Source organism: Cynara cardunculus (genome assembly GCF_001531365.2).
Source record: "Cynara cardunculus var. scolymus isolate 2C chromosome LG 13, CcrdV1, whole genome shotgun sequence".
NCBI lineage: Eukaryota > Viridiplantae > Streptophyta > Magnoliopsida > Asterales > Asteraceae > Cynara > Cynara cardunculus.
In genome coordinates this window covers 1,385,732-1,405,412 of record NC_037540.1, presented here as the reverse complement: position 1 = coordinate 1,405,412, position 19,681 = coordinate 1,385,732, and the positions used below count along the sequence as shown (strand labels likewise).

Sequence of the window (19,681 nt, the reverse complement as noted above, 5' to 3'; positions counted from 1 at the left end):
CACAATAAAATGAGGAATTTCAAATAGTTAATTTGATACTAATATCGATATATTTTTGTCAAATTTTTATGATATCTTCAAACATATATTTTATTCAAAAATAAAAATATCATCGCTTTCTTAAAATCACATAAAGCCATATTATAACATCGATTGAGATAAAGAATAAAATGAAATATTAAAATCATGATGTATCTCGCTGCATTGCGCGAGTACGCTTCTAGTTACTTAAAATTCAAGATTACAAGTAAATTCCGCATAAATACAACTTATTAAAGCTCTATATTTGAATTAGTGTAACTAACTGCGGATAAACATAACCAAATAGAGGATAAACATCTCATTTTAAAATATAAAAAATCTAAAATATAATTAAGATAAATATTGAGTTCTAACAGAATACTTAATTATTATTTTTATAAAAGAATATATCATTAAACCTAAATTAAGTTACTTCGTTACAATAAATTAAATTATAATAAAAAATTTGAATTAAATAAATACACAAATAAGAACTTTTAAATAGTTAATTTGATATTGATATTAATATATTTTTTGCAAATTTTATATGATATTTTCAAATTTATATTTTATTCAAAAATAAAAACATTATCGCTTTCTCAAAACCATATAAAATCGTATTATATCGACATAGATAAAAAACAAAAAAGAACATTAAAATCGAAATATATATCTCAATGCATTACACGAATACCTTTTTAGTATTGTATATTACAAGTCTTTGTTGCATAAAGTATAAAAGTTAGATGACCATTTTAATATATGAAATCGAAGATAAAACAAATGGAGTATTTGTGAAGGGAGAATCTTGGATCCATCAACAACTTCAAACATATTTGAAAAGTTGTGGGGACCCACTTACTTCCCATTTACATAATCGACTTGCTACTCATAAATTCGAAGTGAACGTATAAGTAATCTGAGTTAACAATTTTCTGTCTGGATTAGTTCCGTTTTATCTTGTTTTTGTGTTAATTTGTTTTGGGTTGGTTCTGCAGCTTGCATTAGTTTTTTTTTCGTTTTTTTATACGTTCGTTTGGGTTCTAATAAATTGTTTGTCTTTCAGAATTTTTTTTGTCCGAGGCAACCCCTCAAATGTTAGGGAAGGGATAGTTATGAATGGGTTAAATCCGACATCTGGGAAAATGAATTTATCATATTCACAAAGAATGGACCGTGGATACTTCATACGATGACAAATTGTAGAAAAATGGAATCAACATTACGTTTATTCATCAAAGGACATTTAGCCTAACGATATCGTAGTCTTTTTGTCTCCTATGAGCTCACGGGTTCAAACCTCACCAAAAGTGATGAGAGTGTATGAGTTTATTTGTTGCATATAATCCACTTTCAAAAATTTTAATTTCGTGGAATCAAAATAGAACCAACTTTGATTTTGGTTATCAGAATTATTTAAATGAAACTTCTTGAAAGTTGGTTATTTGGTTCTTGAATATAATTTTTGTCTTTATATAAATACTATATAAAATTAAAAAATTCAGATAAAAAATTGAATAAATGAACGTATGACACAAATGAAGTGGAAAATAAAACAAAAGGTACCATTTACAGTATTTTTTTATGACTTGCATTTGGAAGATATTTTATGAAAAAATAAAATAAAAAATCCAAGATGCATATATTATCTTTAGGGGGTTAATTGAATTTTTTTCCAAAGTTTAAGGACTTTTATTGACATTTAATACAAGTAAGGATATAAATATCAAAGGAAGTCATGGGCCCACCGCGTTTAGCCAGTTTTGGCAAGTCCCTCTTTATTCAAGCATCTCACACGTGATAAAGCTTGATTATCCGTGTCGACCAGTCGTGCATGCGCCGAAAGGCGACACGTGTCCTGTATTTTAATTATGTAGAAGTTACATAATCCCCCCTTGATTTTGGCATGACACACATTATATGCTCCTATAGTTCACTAAATTACAATCACACCCATGAGTTTTTTTTGAAAAGAGGGGGTATTTCTGGTAAATTTAATTAAGAAACAAACAAACATACATCAAAATGACTTGGAACTTTTGAAAGCCTTGGTATTTTTTTTCATGTGGGAGATGGTAAAAAAGAAAGTATTACAGTAGAATAAAAGATAAAGAAAAACAACTCGAGGTTTTTGAACAACTTTTTATTCTCGTTATAATCGATTAACCTGTAAAAGTGGGTTGAAAACGTTTAATTATATAAAGTGGATGCTATAGAAAGATAACTGTCAAATCTCGAATCCTTAAGTTCTTTACGAATTTCGTAAAACAAAACCTTCGCTCATAAGAAACATGTAATATGGTTCTCATATGTATAACATAATCAAGAAAAAAGTACATAAACTAGTGAAAAAAACTTAGATTGTTGAACAGAGGAAAGAACTAGAGGTACATCAATTTAAGTCTACTTCCAGTCGTTTTCGATCTATTTCACCTCCACTGGTTGAATAATAATAGGTTTTTTTTTTTAATTTATTAATATATCCATTATATCTTTTCTTATTTTAAAGTTTTGCAAGTTGGGGGTGGTTATAGACAATGGCGGATTCAGGAAATTAATGGGGTGGAGATATGTTGGATGAGACTTGGGGGAGGGAAGCATATGGTCATATGGGATTGGGGGAAAACCATGTAAGACGGGAGTGAAAATAAAAAATTTAAGTTAGTCAACAAAGGTTTTTGGTTTTTGACTGGGGGTCTTTTCCTCCAATGCTCAAAAACTGGATCTGCCCCTAGTTATAGAAACCATCTTTTTATCCCTACGAGTGTAAGCTTATATGATATGCATGTATCTTACTATTCCATACCCCTTGTTTTTTTAGTGATATTTTTAGGGTATGTTCAGTTTTATCTGTTATTATCTTCCAAATCATATTCACAATGCTTTTAACATCTTATCACGTGTCTCATTTACTCATAGTCATTTTTTACATCACATCCCCATCCCATGGAGGAAATGGAGAATAAGGTTTTACGAAGAACAAAAACCCAGTTTTGTCATCATCTTCAAGAGAAACAGATAAATTCATCAAGACCATGATGCATTCAAGATCCACATAGTATTGAAAATAAAACACCATAAAAAGGACTTGTCCTTGGTGGCAAATGCATTGAACATGTCTATTTATGGAACAAGTAACACAACAACAGGGACCATTTTGAAAATATCCAAAACATGAAGGTGCTTTAAGTTAATTAACATAAATACAAGGGCTTTTGTTGATATATTGACTTTGGAAGTCTTTTTTTCCCCCAAATTTCGAAGCTCCTCCTAACCGCACTCTACTAAATAGTACTCCTCTCCACCCTCTTCAACGTCCATCACCCATATCTGTTTTCGAGATATACACGTTGCATATCCCTATAGTTCTGATCAAAAGGTAAGATTTCATCTAACTTCAGACATAATTCGTTGCTGAATTCGAGCATTTAGCAGTCGTTCATCCAATTAAACTTGAACTTTCGTGTTGTTTTTGTTAATTTCACGTTAATGTTGTTGTTCTTCTTGATTGATCAATGTATGTATGTGAAATGAACAGAGACAGTGTGTATTTTGAGCGAATTCTTTGTTTGTGAAGCTTGTGATGTGTGAAAGTACTTATAGTCATGGTACTGATTCTTGCTCTGTGCCGAGGTTTTGTTGGATAGTGACATTGAATCGATAAAAGGAAGATAGGAATATGAGCAATTCAATAGGGCACTGTTTGCTTCCACCGACGGTTTTAAAGCATCAAAGTCAGAAAAATTCTACTACGTGCATTGCCGGAAATACTTTGTTTCAAGCTCAAGTGACTTCTCAGATACGGAAGTCATCGTCGTCGGCTTTGTCCTCTTTATTATCGAGCGATTTCCGTGGTCATAGACTGAAGGTGCGGAAATCAGGATTGCGGGATAACCGAGTAGTTGTTTCTGGTCTTGTTCAAGCGGTTTTAACCACCGATCAGACTTCCGAGGTACTCTTTTATCACTTCATTATTCGTAAGATCAACTCAAGGATTCTAGGTTACTTCCAATGGATTCTAGCTGTAATTTTATATAATCATGGCTTCTTATAGTGCACTGTTATCCCCTTTTTAATTAAGCTTCATGGATAATTTAATGCTTATCTTTTGGTTATGTGCGATTTTTTTTGCAAAGCTTAAACAATTAAAATACAATTATACATGTATCATAGGGCATTGAGTCTTGAACCCACAAGTCCAAAACTCGGTTAGATACAAATGCCAAAAGGCCACTGGTAATTAATGCTTATCTTTTGATTATATGTGTTGCATTCGTCTTACATAATGAATAATTGAATATGCTGCTATAGATGGAAATATGTGCTTTTGTTATCCAATTTTTTTTCATTTTTGTTTGAGTACATATTTTATAATCATAAAATGTACAGTAAAGATCTTTCAGTGATTTGCTAGAAACGTGTCATTCACTGCTTGCTGATACAAAATTATTTGATATTCTTTCTTTGCTGACATATTAATCTATGATAAATTTAGCATTGCTCACGTAAAGTAAAGACACAGATAGCAAACATTTTCTTTATAGTAGTTCATAAAAGAGCCCGGCTTGTTTCCCTGGATATAACATATCCATATGAAAGAAGGAAACATAAGGACCAAGTACCTACGACCATCCATGTCAGACATGCATGTCAAAACCATCCTGAAATGCGGTGTTTAAAAGTCAGACTTCCCATAAAAGATATGATATTGAAACGGCAGCCTCTGTTATGGGTCAGAAGAAATATGTTTCTTATTTTGCTAGGTTCAACCGGTTATGTGTTGTAATTAGCTTACTTTAGGAGATTAGACATTTTGGATTGGTAAAAGGGTTCAGTAGGATGGATTCAAGGTAAATCAGAATAGTCTGTTTATCTTTTGGTAGCAAAATATACACGAGAGGGTAAGTTGCCTTAACGTTTGCCTTAAGTTTGTAACATCCTTATCCCTACTCAAAAGCCATACATGTAGTTAACATCGAATCGTCTTGAAGTGTAACTTTGCATCAAAGGTGATAATGTTTGTGTACTGTTGGTGGAGATGAAGAAAATGCAGCAGACATAATCTTAGAACAAGCTCTAAACTATGCCCTTACAATTCGCTCCGTCCAAATGAGCATTATTATTGTTGGATTCAGCCTCCTAGATTCTTGATATGCATCCGAGTTTCCAAGCAGAATTATTCAAGTCAAAGCCACTTGTACAGCCACTATCACTCTAGATATATTTTGTCTTGTGGCTTGTAAACGCTAATTCCATACATGGTTTAATACTCTTTTTCTCTCCTTGAAGCAGCTGGGAGAAAAGTACATCTTGGGAGGAGATATTGAGATGCAGGTATCTATGGACTAAGATCTGAGATGTTCATGTGGCTATCTGAATGCTTGAAGGAGGCACTTTTTGAATTCCTTGGGAATTCGATTATAAAACTTTAATTGAATTCTATCAACTAAAAAGCAGTACATATTTTTGGTTACAGGTCGATGTTAAAGTCTCTTCTATTCCGCTGGTAGAGATTCAGGTCGCTAACAGTAGAGACAATCTATATCTACATTGGGGTGGTCTACAAAATAAAAAGGAGTAAGTGGTGATTTGTGATAAATATATGTGATTCTACTAGGTCTAGCATTTGTTTACACCTTGACAAGATTTTTTCCGTCATTTCTCCAGGAAATGGGTACTTCCCGGTCACCGTCCTGAAGGGACTAAAGTATACAAGGAGAGGGCTCTTAGAACTCCCTTTGTAAAAGTAAATTACTGTTAAAACGTGAAATTCATTTTTGGAGCCTAGTCGATATACTGCATGAGGACAATTTCTTGTTCCTGTTGGTGTAAAAACCAACTAACTTATGTCTATTCATTTTTTTCTCCTAGTCTGGTTCCAACTTATTCCTGAAAGTAGAGATTGACGATCCTTCGATTCAAGCTTTAGAGTTCCTAATAGTAGATGAAGGGAAGAATAAATGGTAAGCCTGTCTTTTTGAGATTTGTTGGTGTTGAAGTGCTTATTCAACTTTTTGTCAATCTCCATGCCTCCGTCCCATCCCCATTTAGGTACAGAAATAATGGCCAAAACTTCCACGTTAAGCTGCCTTCAAGGGAAAAGCCAGTCTCAGATGTAGTTCCTGAAGACCTTGTACAAGTTCAAGCATTTTTGAGATGGGAGAAGAAGGGAAAACAAATGTACACCCCAGAACAGGAGAAGGCAAGTAAAGTTTCACAGATCTTGTATGTTGTCTTTATTGATCTACTTGATGCAGATTCAGAGAATAGCTTACATACAACATGTGTGTGAACTGGTCAAACGAATGCCAGTTGAGAAGTGGGACATAATGCAATTCAAGATGAATGTTTGAAGCATATAATTATTCTACTCACTAAATAAATAAAGTTGTGATTGGTTTAAAGCTATAGGGTTAGAAATGTCTTGCTACCAAGGGAAAACCACTCATATTATGTACAAGATGGGCTTGTGCCTTGTGGATCAAAAATAGCACAACGACGTGAACATGACAGAAACCTAACTGAACTACTATCTATCAATACTCCTAAAGATGGAGAGATATCTATCATCAACTTGCCTCAGAATAAGTTGATATGGGTCTTCCATTGGAGTTGGATCTGGTTAGAGACCTCCTATGCAAACTAGGATTTACACCCGATGACATCTAGGATTAGATCAACAAAGACTGGAACAGATTGTGGCAGGTGGTAACAAGTACTAGCATATAGACACACAAAGAATCAACGAACGGAAGAACACAACAATTTCACTAGGCCGGAACAGGGGTGGAAAGGGTCTTTACCTTAACTTGGTGAATATATCAAACTGTTGATGCGGGAAGGCTGTTTTCTTCATAACATCCTTGATTCCTTCCCTGCTAAAACATGTACTAAATGGGATAATATTGCATAAAGCTGCATGGCTGGCTTTATCTGTTGAAGAGCAATAGCCTGTGTAGTGTGAAAGATGTCTCATATGGTGCAATGATAGAATTATTCCATTAACTTCGCATAAAATATTTTAAAATTTTCATAACATGATCTTAGAGGTTCAAGCTAGGCTAGCTAGCCAGCAGAACTAGTATATGGTGTTTATATACCCTTGCCGAATCTTCAATACCTGATTCGCATTTGGCTATTCATGGTACTGAAGTAGTTGAAAAAATCACAGGTTGAATATGAAGCAGCTCGTGCGGAACTATACGAGGAAATTGCTAGGGGTAGTTCCATAGAGGACATAAGAGCAAGGCTAACCAAAAAAGATGGTACAACTTCAGAACAAACTGGCGTCTTGGACCCAAGTTCCACAAGAAAGAGCGACATACCTGATGATCTTGCACAAATACAAGCTTATATACGTTGGGAGAAAGCAGGGAAACCAAACTTTTCTGCAGATCAACAGCTTGTAAATCTCCATACAAACTTTTTCTATTGCACTTGTATTTTCTCAAATCTGATGGTGAATAGATGCATTTCATATCCGTTGATGTTGGCTCCGATAAAATAACTAAGGCCTTTATGTGGGTTTCACCATCTGGGGTCCTAAAATAAGCAGGAGAGGGCCACCCTTGCTACTTACCATGTACTCCATGATGTTTTTTGTACTTTTAACTGATTATATGCTTTTGTAACAGATAGAATTTGAAGAAGCAAGAAAAGATTTGCAGAAGGAAGTGGATAAGGGAACTTCTCTTGACGACATAAGGAAAAGAATTACCAAAGGAGAGATACAAACTAAGGTTCAAAAGCCGCCGGAGAAAAAACATAACTTCAATCATAGGATTCAGCGGAAGAAGAGAGACCTCATGCAACTTCTCAACAAACATATTCCAGTTTCTGTAAAATCTGTAGAGGAAGAAGTCTCCATGAAACCAAAAACTTTGTCTGCAGTAGAACTTTACACCAATGCCATAGAGGAACAAAAAGGCATAAATGTTCTTAGCAAAAAGACGTACAGACTTGTTGACGAGGAGCTTTCGGTAGGATCACCTTGCTTATTTGGTGTTCTTCTGCAGGAAAGTAATTGCATGATGTCTAAAACGTTTGTATGTTGTAGGTACTTGTAACAAAGGCTTCTAGTAAGATAAGAGTTCATTTGGCTACAGGCATGAAGGAGCCACTCACCCTTCACTGGGCATTGTCAAAGAAAGCTGGGGAGTGGCTGGCAAGTTTCTACATTTCTATCTGGTTCATGTTGCCTTAAACAGATTATGATAAAGTTCTCTACTTGAGCACATCCATCACGTCCTAAAGAGAGTAATACAATTGATGTTCATATTGCAGGCACCGCCTGAAAATTTGTTACCACAAGGGTCTACTTCTTTAGTTGGAGCTGCTGACACACAGTTTTCTACTCTCTCTATTGATGATTCTGCTAACAAGGTCTGCCAAGATATATCTATACTATCTTATTAAACAAATTTAGTAAAAGTCTTAAAGTCTTAAAATATTAAATGACCAAAATACCCTTTATACTCACTTTTTCATTTTTTTACTTTTTCACCCCCTCCTCTCCTCACATACACTCACCCTCTCGCAACCGATTTTTTTAAAATTATAATTTTAAATTTACATTTTATATCCATATAATTAATTAATTAATTTACTTTACGTCCTTTACTTCTAAATGATTCATTTTAAACCTTTATCAAATTAACATACATAATCGTATATCAATTAAAACATGTTTAAAAAATAAAAATTTATTTTAACAAGTTACACTGTTATAATCATCTCGTTAATACATTCGAAATGAGTCCAATATTAAATAGTTTTTGACTTAATTATATTATTATATATACTACCCTTTATACTCACTTTTTCATTTTTTTACTTTTTCACCCCCTCCTCTCCTCACATACACTCACCCTCTCGCAACCAATTTTTTTAAAATTATAATTTTAAATTTACATTTTATATCCCTATAATTAATTAATTAATTTATTTTACGTCTTTTACTTCTAAATGATTCATTTTAAACATTTATCAAATTAACATACATAATCTATATCAATTAAAACATGTTTAAAAAATAAAATTTTATTTTAACAAGTTACACCATTATAATCATCTCGTTAATACCTTCGAAATGAGTCCAATATTGAATAGTTTTTGACTTAATTATATTATTATATATACTGTGAAAAAATATTTTTAATATTTACGATTTATACTTTTATAGTTATTTATTTATATATACAATATATTTTGGGGTTAGGCTATCTAAATTGCACTGTATAATATGTTTTGAATTAATATGTTCTTTGGGTTTTTTTGAAATATATATATACATGTATTAATTCAATCTTAATCTGAGTTTCTGGACAAAAAAGAGGGTAAGCAGTTGAAATTTCATTCTAAAACCCATCTTTTTTTGTCTTTTCATGGCTTATGATCTGTCAAATTTRTAGTTTWCTYTATTRKTTTTGAGTGTTTATCTTAAAACTCAAGTTTCTTGGTTCTTTGCTCTTGGTGTAAATCAAATACATTTGTGGAGTCGTTTAAACATGTTGGATTTTAAATATATTGAATTTTAAACTGTCATACAATTTTTTTCATCGATAGTATGTAATTGGAACCATAACTCTTATTTATCCAAATTGTATTAATATGTAAAGACCAAGTATAACCTATATCATCATTAAATCTTATCTTATAAAACCAGTAAAACTTCAAAATCGTTAAAATTCATAGCTCCTCCGCTGTATTGAGCGGGTACCCAACTAGTATTTTATGAATCGTTTTTTAGAAAGCTATTAGATGAAATAAAGGGTCTATCATTATTACCATTCCAATTACGGCTGCATTATTGTGTATAACAGATACAGTCGTTAGAGATAGAAATTGGAGAGGGCAGTTTTGTGGGGATGCCATTTGTTCTTTTTTCTGGTAAAAAATGGCTCAAGAATAATGGTTCAGACTTTTACGTTGAATTCGTTGGACCCAAGAAGGCAATAAAGGTTCTCTCTCTCTCTCTCTCTAAGGAATTAATATAGTTTACATTATGTCCGTTTATGTATTTTAGTTATTCCAATATTTCCTTTTCCGTGGTCGTCTTTTTTCCTTGTGAAGGATGCCAGTGATGGGAAGGGTACTGCTAAGGCCTTATTGGATAAAATAGCAGGGCTGGAAAGTGAGGCACAAAAGTCTTTTATGCATAGGTTAGTGCTCTTTTAATTTCAACGGTTGAGATTCTAATTCTAGTTCTAATTCATACTTTAGATATCTCATTATTTACATTTACATAAGAGGGTCTGTTCTTCAAAAATCATCCTGTTCTATTCCACATACTTTGATCTTGTCCCTTGTGAGATATCTGGAAAGACTTGTGCTGCTTTGTCAATAGTGTGGCGTGTAAGGAGCTACAAACTTCAGCAGAGTTTTAAAACTCTATGCCTTGCTGATTCAGCCATGAATTCGAGTACCCTTCTTATTGGCTGAGAACACACATGCAATTCTCTCTCACAAAAGTTAAGGTTATGAGGGATTGGCACCATAGTTCTCTGTTGTTTTACAACTTCTTCTGCATAAGCTGGTCAAGTCACTAGAAAATACAGACTCGCCTAAGATTTTTGCAGGGCACTTTAACGGTGTGCTTTTTGATAGAATAGGAAAGGGTTGATGAAATATTTTGTGAATATTCTTTAATATTTTATATTACCATCATTCATGAGGTTGTTCCTTGGGAGATTCTACATCTGCATTTGTACATTCTGCAAAATTGATAGATTCTTAGGGCAAGAATGAGGGAAAAGATAATATGTGTATGCTTAGGGCTTGAAACTTGAGCAATTTGCTAGGTTTGAGTGGAAATTTTTATAAAGCGTTTGAAGGATTTTAAGGTGTCATGATGAGCCATATTTCTACCCCATGTGGCTCTAGTTGCTGTGACCTGACGTACCGGCATTCATGGTTTAGCTATACTTCCATTGTGAATCCTCCTTTCATATGTTACTTAATTAGTCATGAATTCTTCCTGCCCCTCAGGTTTAACATTGCAGCAGATTTGATGGAAGAAGCCAAGGACACTGGTGAGTTGGGTCTTGCAGCAATTCTTGTATGGATGCGGTTTATGGCCACAAGACAGCTAATTTGGAATAAAAATTACAATGTAAAGCCACGGTAAGGCGTGCAAATGATCATCGTTTGCAAGTTCATTTATGTTCATCTCTCTTGTCAGCTACAACTCCATTGGTTCTGATGTATCTTGTGCACATAACAAAATTGGTTCTCCCATAAAATACATTTTTTCTCAAGCATCTTGGTTGCTGTTCTGACTCAAATGCATGATCAAAGCCTCATCCTAATTTTTGGCCTGGTCTTCATGTTTATGTTTGTGCAGTGAGATAAGCAGAGCTCAGGATAGGCTAACAGACTTGCTTCAGAATGTTTACGTGGATTATCCACAATATAGTGAACTTCTGAGAATGATCATGTCAACTGTTGGGCGTGGAGGTGAAGGGGATGTTGGGCAGCGCATACGGGACGAAATCTTGGTTATCCAGGTAGCAGAAAACTCTATATCATGTTCTTGTCATTAAATTTTCTTAAATCTCCTTTCAGTCGAAGCTAATGTTCACCTATTGGCCAACTGTAGAGAAATAATGATTGTGCGGGCGGAATGATGGAAGAATGGCATCAGAAGCTGCATAATAACACGAGCCCTGATGATGTAGTGATCTGTCAGGTATATTGCATGCCAAGCTAATTTAAATTCTTTGAAACTTGTAATATGCCAAAAATGTTGACACATTGTTACTCACTTTGTTGCAGGCACTAATTGATTATATTAAAAGTGACTTTGACATCAGTGTTTACTGGAACACTCTGAATTCAAATGGAATAACAAAAGAACGACTTTTAAGTTATGATCGGGCCATTCACCATGAGCCAAACTTCAGGAGAGACCAAAAGAACAGCCTTTTGCATGATCTGGGGAGCTACATGAGAACATTGAAGGTTCAGACTCTTTTCTTCTATTTTGTCTTTTAGCTCAATCTTCTGCAAGCTCTCAAATCTTTTGTCGCACTCTCACCTTGTGCAGGCAGTTCATTCAGGTGCAGATCTTGAGTCTGCAATATCAAACTGTATGGGCTATAAATCTGAGGTAATGCCAGTATCTTGGTCATATTTCTCAACATGATAGATTTCTTACTCTAAATCTGTTGAAAAGAGGGACCTCAATTTTTTGTTATTTTTTCATAATTTCAGGGACAAGGATTCATGGTTGGGGTGAACATAAATCCTGTTTCTGGTCTGCCATCTGGATTTCCGGTAATCATCTTTAGGTTGTAATCTTTAGTATTGTCAATCATTTAGGGAGAAATTTCTTGAACTCCATGATTTCCGTGCAACTCACAAGGTTTCAAACAGGAACTGCTTCAATTTGTTTTAGAGCATGTTGAAGATAAGAACGTGGAAACCCTTCTTGAGGTGCTCAAAAGTTTCTTTCAGGCTGCAGTACCTAACTTTTTTTAACGGCAAATTGAACTCGCACACACTTCTCACCTTTGGTGAGACTTGAACCCCTGACCTCCACAAAGGTGGGGTTACCGGTTACCGTTGGGCCAATGGCCCTTTGCCCATTCTGTATTGTTCTCTTGCCATAACAAAAAACGTAATGATTTCTTTTCTCCAGGGACTGCTAGAGGCACGTGAGGAACTTAGGCCATTACTGTCTAAACCAAATGACCGTTTGAAGGATCTCCTCTTTTTGGACATTGCCCTGGATTCTACTGTAAGGACAGCCATTGAAAGGAGCTATGAGGAGTTGAACAATGCTGAGCCAGAGGTAAATCATATTTTCAGCAGGTTTTGTATCTATTTTTCCTTCCTGTGTTGCGCCATTCGGTTAGCACATCGATATTTGTCACACAAACCCCTTTATGCATTTGTTGTGTATTAGGATTGTCATCCTCTATCCTCTGATTTGGTGGTTAATTAAAGATGTCGTTTTTTAAGTACATCATAAATATCTTAAGGTTGACCTTAATGTTTTGGCAGAGAGTTATGTACTTAATCACCCTTCTTCTCGAGAACCTCATACTCTCATCAGACAACAACGAGGATCTGATCTATTGCTTAAAGGTAATTTCTGTAACCTATCTAATCATATTGTTCTCCCATTCTTTGTGTTAGAGGAGGATGGTAAACTTGTTGAACCAACTTGTTTTCTTGACCAGTTATATTGTTTGTGTCTTCAGATGTCATAATTTAGTATGTGAATAATCTTTTTGGGATCATTCGTTACTACTGATTGTTGCTTCAAAATACTAAATGACTAAAATCCTCTGTCAATATTTGCTTTGAAGGGATGGAATCAAGCAATAAGCATGTTGGAGACTGGAGATGGTAGTTGGGCATTATTTGCAAAATCAGTCCTTGATAGAACCCGACTTGCACTTGCGAGCAAGGGAGAGCTGTATCATCAACTATTGCAACCTTCTGCCGAGTACCTTGGGTCACGACTTGGATTGGACCAATGGGCGGTACGATATGGTGTCATGATCTTTTTTTCTTCTTTTGAATGTGGAAGTTGTTCTATATAATATAAGGATCTGTTTATGTTATTTCCATCCTTTTCAATTCTATGCAACTATCTTGATCTAACTTGCTCTTATAATCCATGCAGGTAAGCATATTCACTGAAGAAATGATTCGTGCGGGATCAGCTGCATCTTTATCATCACTGGTTAATCGACTTGACCCTATTCTTCGCAATGTGGCTCATTTGGGGAGGTTGATCTCACTGCCTTGTTTTTAATTAAATTCTTAGTTATTTATAATTACAAAATTTCCAGATTTATGCTAGTTTATGAAATGTGCAGCTTTATGATGTCTAATGGTGTCATTCCACCATAAACAACTTTTAAATGCAACTTTCCTTCCCACGTACAGTTGGCAGGTTATCAGCCCAGTTGAAGCTATTGGATATATTGTGGTCGTTGATGAGTTACTTTCTGTTCAAAATGAATCTTATGCATTGCCAACTATTTTAGTGGCAAAGTCCGTGAGGGGAGAGGAGGAAATTCCTGATGGTGCAGTTGCGGTAGTAACACCTGACATGCCAGATGTTTTATCTCATGTTTCCGTTCGAGCAAGAAACAGCAAAGTACTGATTTAATACAGGAATATCATTTACTCATAGTATTATATAGAAATTGATACGAAATACACCTTACCTTTGAGGTATGCCTTCTGAAGATGATTTGCATTTTCCGTTGCAGGTTTGCTTCGCAACATGTTTTGACACCAACATTTTGGACGACCTTCAAGACAAAGAGGGGAAATTGTTGAAACTAAAACCTACATCAGCTGATATAACTTATAGGTAGTCCTTGACTCCTTTCCTGCTGCTTGCTAAATCTCAATGTTAATCTTCTAGTAGTCTTAGTTGTACATAATTCAATAGAGTGCATGATAGCTAGCAGAACTCACTCTCTCTGCCCTGTGTGTATATGATGTTAGTGAGGTGCAGGAGGGAGATCTAAGAGGATCAAATAACTCAGAAGAAGTTGGTCCATCACCAAGCATTAAATTGGTCAAAAAGCAGTTTGCTGGTAAATTTGCCATATCGTCTGAGGAGTTCACGAGTGAAATGGTTAGGTTTACACTGTATTTACATTACAATATTCTCACTTTCCAAATTCCAATATATTTTTCCACCTTGTTGTGTCTTGCAATCTTCAATATATATTTTATAATTCACTTTCTTTTAACTTCTTAAGGTTGGAGCTAAATCACGTAATATCGCCTACCTCAAAGGAAAAGTCCCATCTTGGGTTGGCATTCCTACATCAGTCGCATTACCTTTTGGAGTTTTCGAGGAAGTCCTTTCTGATGAACTGAATAAGGTAATCCATATTTGTAAATTTATATTCATGGTTGAGACAACTTCAGTGTTCTGTGTAGTCATTATGAAGGTCTCTATCCTCCCCTGCAACTTAATAAGAATATTTTGAGAGGAGATGCCATTGTTCTCAGAATATAACATGGGTGTCCATGGGAAACGATTTTGGACACTTAGGCTTTTGCTTCTTTGTGGGTGATTTGTTAGTTAGATACTCCCTCTATTCATCAGCTAGAATCCAACATTTCAGAATTTACATTGATGAAAGATGCATATTTGATTACACTGTTTCAAGTTTGCCCAAATGCTTACCCGGTAAGCGCTTACCAATAGGAGTTAACACTATAATTTATTTTGATGCGTAAGATTTTAGTACATCAAAACATATCGAATGCAACAATTTATTGGGTAAGCGCTTGCCTGGGTAAGAGTCGCCATCCTCACTTACCGGGTAAGACTCTCCATCATTCTCATCGCTCTTACCCGGTAAGATTCTTGGCCCTTCTCATGTTCATCCGATAAGGAAATTTATGGTGTTAAGCACTTACCAAGTAAGTGTTTAGTAAACGGCCCCTTAGTGGACACTAATCATGGAACATATATGTTGGTGGGTTAAGAACATTTTTGGAAAGCAGTATCAGCCTAGATGAGACTAAACTCTGACAAAATATAATCAGACACCCTATTTGTTTCTTAGGTTTCGACCAATAAAGTGGGAAGGTAAAGGGAACATGCCAGGGCCATTTGGCAACTTCTAATTTCAGTAGATCAACCAAATGTGTTTACAAGCAAAAGTTTGTTTTGAATGAAGTCTCGTTGCTGTAGCTCTTCAATATACGGAAACTGGTATAATTTGGACATGATACTTCCACTTGGAAATGTGCATGATTTAGGTGATTTGAGAATTTAAACTTAATGGTTTCTCTTTGGCAACTTCCTCAAACTGTAAAACCTCTCTCAAGTTCTCTTTTATCTAGATATTTCATGTCTTAATTTGACTTCTCATTTCTCCTTTCCTAGTGGTCACAGTACATAGGGCTAGCATGGTATCAACAGAAAACTAGCTATGGTGTGAGACATGAGATTAGGTTTCAGCCTTGGTTTTATGTTGATTTTGTTGGTGTAATGTATTAGGTACATGACAGCTCTATGGTCTCAATGTAAGTTTTAACTAGAAAGACCCAATGCTTTGATTAAAATTAACCAACAACTGAATTGTGCGATTTGCGACAGGTCAAATGCACCACATTTTTGGCCATGATGCATGCTTGTATGACTGTTAATTGTTCTACTCTCTTTTTGATACTTCGGTTCCTGCAGTTTTATATTATCCAGAATTTCTCATGAGTCCATCATGGTTTCCATACTTCCAATTCTCATTTATTTTTACTTTCATTTTTCCTTTTCGATTTTGGTGCTTTATTATATAAAAATGCCATAAGATTGTATAAGAATACAGTAAACTTGCAGGGGGTGTCAGAAAAGCTCCAAATATTGAAGAAAAAGTTAGTAGCAGGAGATTTTGATGTCCTTGTGGAGATCCGCAAGACGGTTTTGGAGCTTGCTGCACCACCCCATCTGGTAAGTTCCATTTCGATCCTTTCATCGCTGGTGATTTTGGTTTTACAATTCTCAATTCAAATTGCAAAAAAACTGATAATGCAGATCATTATTTTTAGGTACAAGAGCTTAAAAACAAAATGCAAAGCTCTGATATGCCGTGGCCTGGAGATGAAGGTGAGCAGAGATGGGAACAAGCATGGATTGCTATAAAGAAGGTTAGAAGAGCATGGTTCCTAATTTATGATGCCAGGAGTAACTTTCCTAGGCCAACCAACCCCGTTGGGAGGTCCTATAATGATAAATACCTATAGCTGCTTTTATGTTGCTGTTAGCTCCAAAAGGGAACTTATTACCCATCCTTCTGGTTGTAGAGAACACCATGATAACTGGACGCTGCACAGAGTGATCGCTTTTATTCTCACTTTCATTTCTAAAGAAAATTTCCACTTTGCTTATTATGATAACCGATCTACCATTTCTCCAGCATTAGGTTTAGAAAATCCAAGGTTGTCCATCAATTCATTTACACACGCTAATATACATGAGGAATACATTTGGTTGTCATCTTCCAGGTTTGGGCTTCGAAATGGAATGAAAGAGCATACTTCAGTACGAGAAAAGTGAAACTAGATCATGACCTCCTATGCATGGCTGTCTTGGTTCAAGAAATAATAAATGCCGACTACGCTTTTGTAATTCATACCACGAATCCATCTTCAGGAGATTCATCAGAAATATACGCCGAGGTTATTTAATCTCACTTATTTTTTTTAAGTATTTAAATTCATCTTCATGCACTTGACCAATGTTTAAATACGGTAACTATCCGTATCATTGGCTAGTATACCTTAGAGAAGACCTTGCTCGTAAGAGCATCTCCAACAGATTCCCCAAACCTTTCTCCAAAATGGAGAAAGTAGAGGAGAGAGGGTGTAAAAATCTCCAAATTTGGAGAACACCCCAAAAATGATTACAACGAGAGAGATATTATTTAATATAATTCCACCAATAGAAAATTTTGAAAATAAATATTTACAGAGAGATAATATTTTATTAGATAAAAGGAATATTTTAATGATATAATCAATCTTGTAATCTCCAAAATGGAGAATCTGTTGGAGTTGAATGTATTTTTGTTTTAGAGATTTTGAAGTTCCATTCTCCATTTTGGAGAATGTGTTGGAGATTGCTCTAAATCATTTGACCTAGAAATTTGTATTATATCAACATGAAGAGAACAACTTCTGCTTCCAAGATCATGACAAATTTCTGTGAAAATCTGTTGGGATAGGGTGCAATAGCTAAGAACTTGGAGCTGTAACATGCTGATTCCGAAATAGGCTCTGTCCCAATGAATGCAAAATTCCCCTTTTTGCAAAGTGTGAATTCATGATTACCACTTTACCTATTATCAACCCTTACAATATATTAGTTTGAATGATTTTGGTATAGAAAACTCCCTTATTTTGTCATTCTAGAGGGTACTTTAATTTTTTTTGTCGAAACTCGTGCATTAAACTGCGTCATGAAACATTGCATTTACTTTTCGTAGGATTAGGTAATCATAATATGGGTCTATAACTGTCCGTTATGCTACAGGTTGTAAAGGGTCTTGGGGAGACTCTGGTAGGAGCTTATCCAGGTCGGGCGTTGAGTTTCATAGTCAAGAAAGACAAACTTGATTCTCCTAAGGTACATAGTATGTTTGCTGTAATCTGTTCCCAGAGTTGCATTTTTTTAGGAATAAAGTTGTTTTTACAACCATTGGACAAATGCAATTGCCTTATTCAAGTCCATTTATAAAGATAACAGATGATCACAATACAACATATTATTGTTGGATATCGCCTAATTCAAATTTGTAAAAATGCTGCCAATTTTTGTGCTGAAACATAATCCATGAATCATATAACGAAATCCCAGCATCGCCCTTTGGGTGCAAAGAAATTGCTCAACCATGCGAATATCAATTTTTTGTTCTTGTGATTGGAATTGTGGGTGTTTGACTGATGCCATCATTGTAAGACATCCATTTGGCAATAACCCTGTTGGATTGTGCAGGTTTTAGGCTACCCAAGCAAACCCATTGGCCTTTTCATAAAAAGATCCATTATCTTCCGATCAGATTCTAATGGCGAAGATCTCGAAGGCTATGCTGGTGCAGGACTCTATGATAGGTAAAGTATTACTTACTTAACTCTTACATTTTGATGTCCATATTAGTTCCAACATTTCCCTTTTGAGTGAAGTTCAAGTTAAAATTCCCTATTTTCCCCATAATCACCATTAAGACGTGTTTGTCTTGAGCTTCGTCCATAAGATCCACTTTAGTTTGAATCTAGGAGTCAGTTATCTAGATTTCATATCTGAAACACGGAATTGGTCACCAATTTGTCATGGTGGATGCTTTATCCTTGTTTCTCTCCCACCCAACTATCTTACTATGACAATTGATCTTACATGGGACAAAGGGTGAGATCTATGAGCTCGTTCTAAGCCTTAAGTTGTGGGCTACTAATAGTTTTCACATTTAAGTTAATTTGGAGAATATTGGTTCAGCCTATTGGTTTGGGCTTGGAACCATGACCTTCCTTGTAAGCGTTAAGTTGTAGGCTGCTAATAACTTATATCATGGTTTTAAGTTGATTTGAAGGTTATTGGATCGGTCTCAAAACACCATAATGAATACATAGGTTTTGAGCTAAAACCCGTACCTGGCCACAACTACCCCTGCCCCCACGAAAAGAAAAGAAATAAACTTTCAGTCCTACGGCCAATAATCAAACTCCCTTGTTAATATCCATGTAGAGTCGATTCTTATAGTTTTTAAAGGCATATGAAACCTCTCTTGGTTATACCAAACAAACCGAGTTACATCCTACTCGAAAGTAGGACCGGGGGATGTACACATACCTCGCCTTCCCGTGAAAGGGTGGAGCAGAATGTTTCCGTGAAAAGTTGTGAGCGAAAAGGTAACAACAGTAAGTAGCAAGAAAATGAAAAAAGTACATTGAGACTTCCCTCGGCTAATGATTATCTTGATAATTAGATCTGATATTATTCCGTCCGTATCATGTAGGCGCTCCATCTTGCAACTTAATAGCATCTCCGAGTGTTATGCTATAACTTTTTTTTAAACAAAGTATTAAAAATTAAAATCTCTAAAAAATTAATCTAACTCCAATAGCTACTCAATTTTATCATTAACTATATTATTAGAATATTTAATATATTTAATAAAGTATTTTT

General features: G+C 35.2%; 1 protein-coding gene across 1 annotated transcript in view; it reads left to right on the top strand.

Moving 5' to 3' along the window:
• The first annotated feature begins 3,408 nt into the window (after positions 1 to 3,408).
• The window catches only part of LOC112524196 (alpha-glucan water dikinase, chloroplastic-like), an 18,073-nt gene continuing 1,800 nt past the window's right edge, over positions 3,409 to 19,681 (top strand). The window contains exons 1-32 of the mRNA XM_025133922.1: positions 3,409 to 3,973; positions 5,314 to 5,355; positions 5,498 to 5,598; positions 5,689 to 5,767; positions 5,893 to 5,984; positions 6,073 to 6,223; positions 7,193 to 7,426; positions 7,656 to 8,000; positions 8,078 to 8,185; positions 8,305 to 8,403; positions 9,843 to 9,980; positions 10,093 to 10,181; positions 11,008 to 11,142; positions 11,363 to 11,525; positions 11,618 to 11,707; positions 11,794 to 11,979; positions 12,065 to 12,127; positions 12,232 to 12,294; positions 12,394 to 12,453; positions 12,659 to 12,811; positions 13,024 to 13,107; positions 13,332 to 13,508; positions 13,652 to 13,758; positions 13,918 to 14,131; positions 14,247 to 14,350; positions 14,488 to 14,620; positions 14,748 to 14,873; positions 16,340 to 16,450; positions 16,549 to 16,647; positions 17,005 to 17,178; positions 18,032 to 18,124; positions 18,494 to 18,609. Coding sequence (XP_024989690.1) covers positions 3,701 to 3,973; positions 5,314 to 5,355; positions 5,498 to 5,598; positions 5,689 to 5,767; positions 5,893 to 5,984; positions 6,073 to 6,223; positions 7,193 to 7,426; positions 7,656 to 8,000; positions 8,078 to 8,185; positions 8,305 to 8,403; positions 9,843 to 9,980; positions 10,093 to 10,181; positions 11,008 to 11,142; positions 11,363 to 11,525; positions 11,618 to 11,707; positions 11,794 to 11,979; positions 12,065 to 12,127; positions 12,232 to 12,294; positions 12,394 to 12,453; positions 12,659 to 12,811; positions 13,024 to 13,107; positions 13,332 to 13,508; positions 13,652 to 13,758; positions 13,918 to 14,131; positions 14,247 to 14,350; positions 14,488 to 14,620; positions 14,748 to 14,873; positions 16,340 to 16,450; positions 16,549 to 16,647; positions 17,005 to 17,178; positions 18,032 to 18,124; positions 18,494 to 18,609 — 4,202 coding nt within the window. The 5' untranslated portion in view covers positions 3,409 to 3,700. The remainder of the gene's footprint in view (positions 3,974 to 5,313; positions 5,356 to 5,497; positions 5,599 to 5,688; positions 5,768 to 5,892; positions 5,985 to 6,072; positions 6,224 to 7,192; positions 7,427 to 7,655; positions 8,001 to 8,077; positions 8,186 to 8,304; positions 8,404 to 9,842; positions 9,981 to 10,092; positions 10,182 to 11,007; positions 11,143 to 11,362; positions 11,526 to 11,617; positions 11,708 to 11,793; positions 11,980 to 12,064; positions 12,128 to 12,231; positions 12,295 to 12,393; positions 12,454 to 12,658; positions 12,812 to 13,023; positions 13,108 to 13,331; positions 13,509 to 13,651; positions 13,759 to 13,917; positions 14,132 to 14,246; positions 14,351 to 14,487; positions 14,621 to 14,747; positions 14,874 to 16,339; positions 16,451 to 16,548; positions 16,648 to 17,004; positions 17,179 to 18,031; positions 18,125 to 18,493; positions 18,610 to 19,681) is intronic.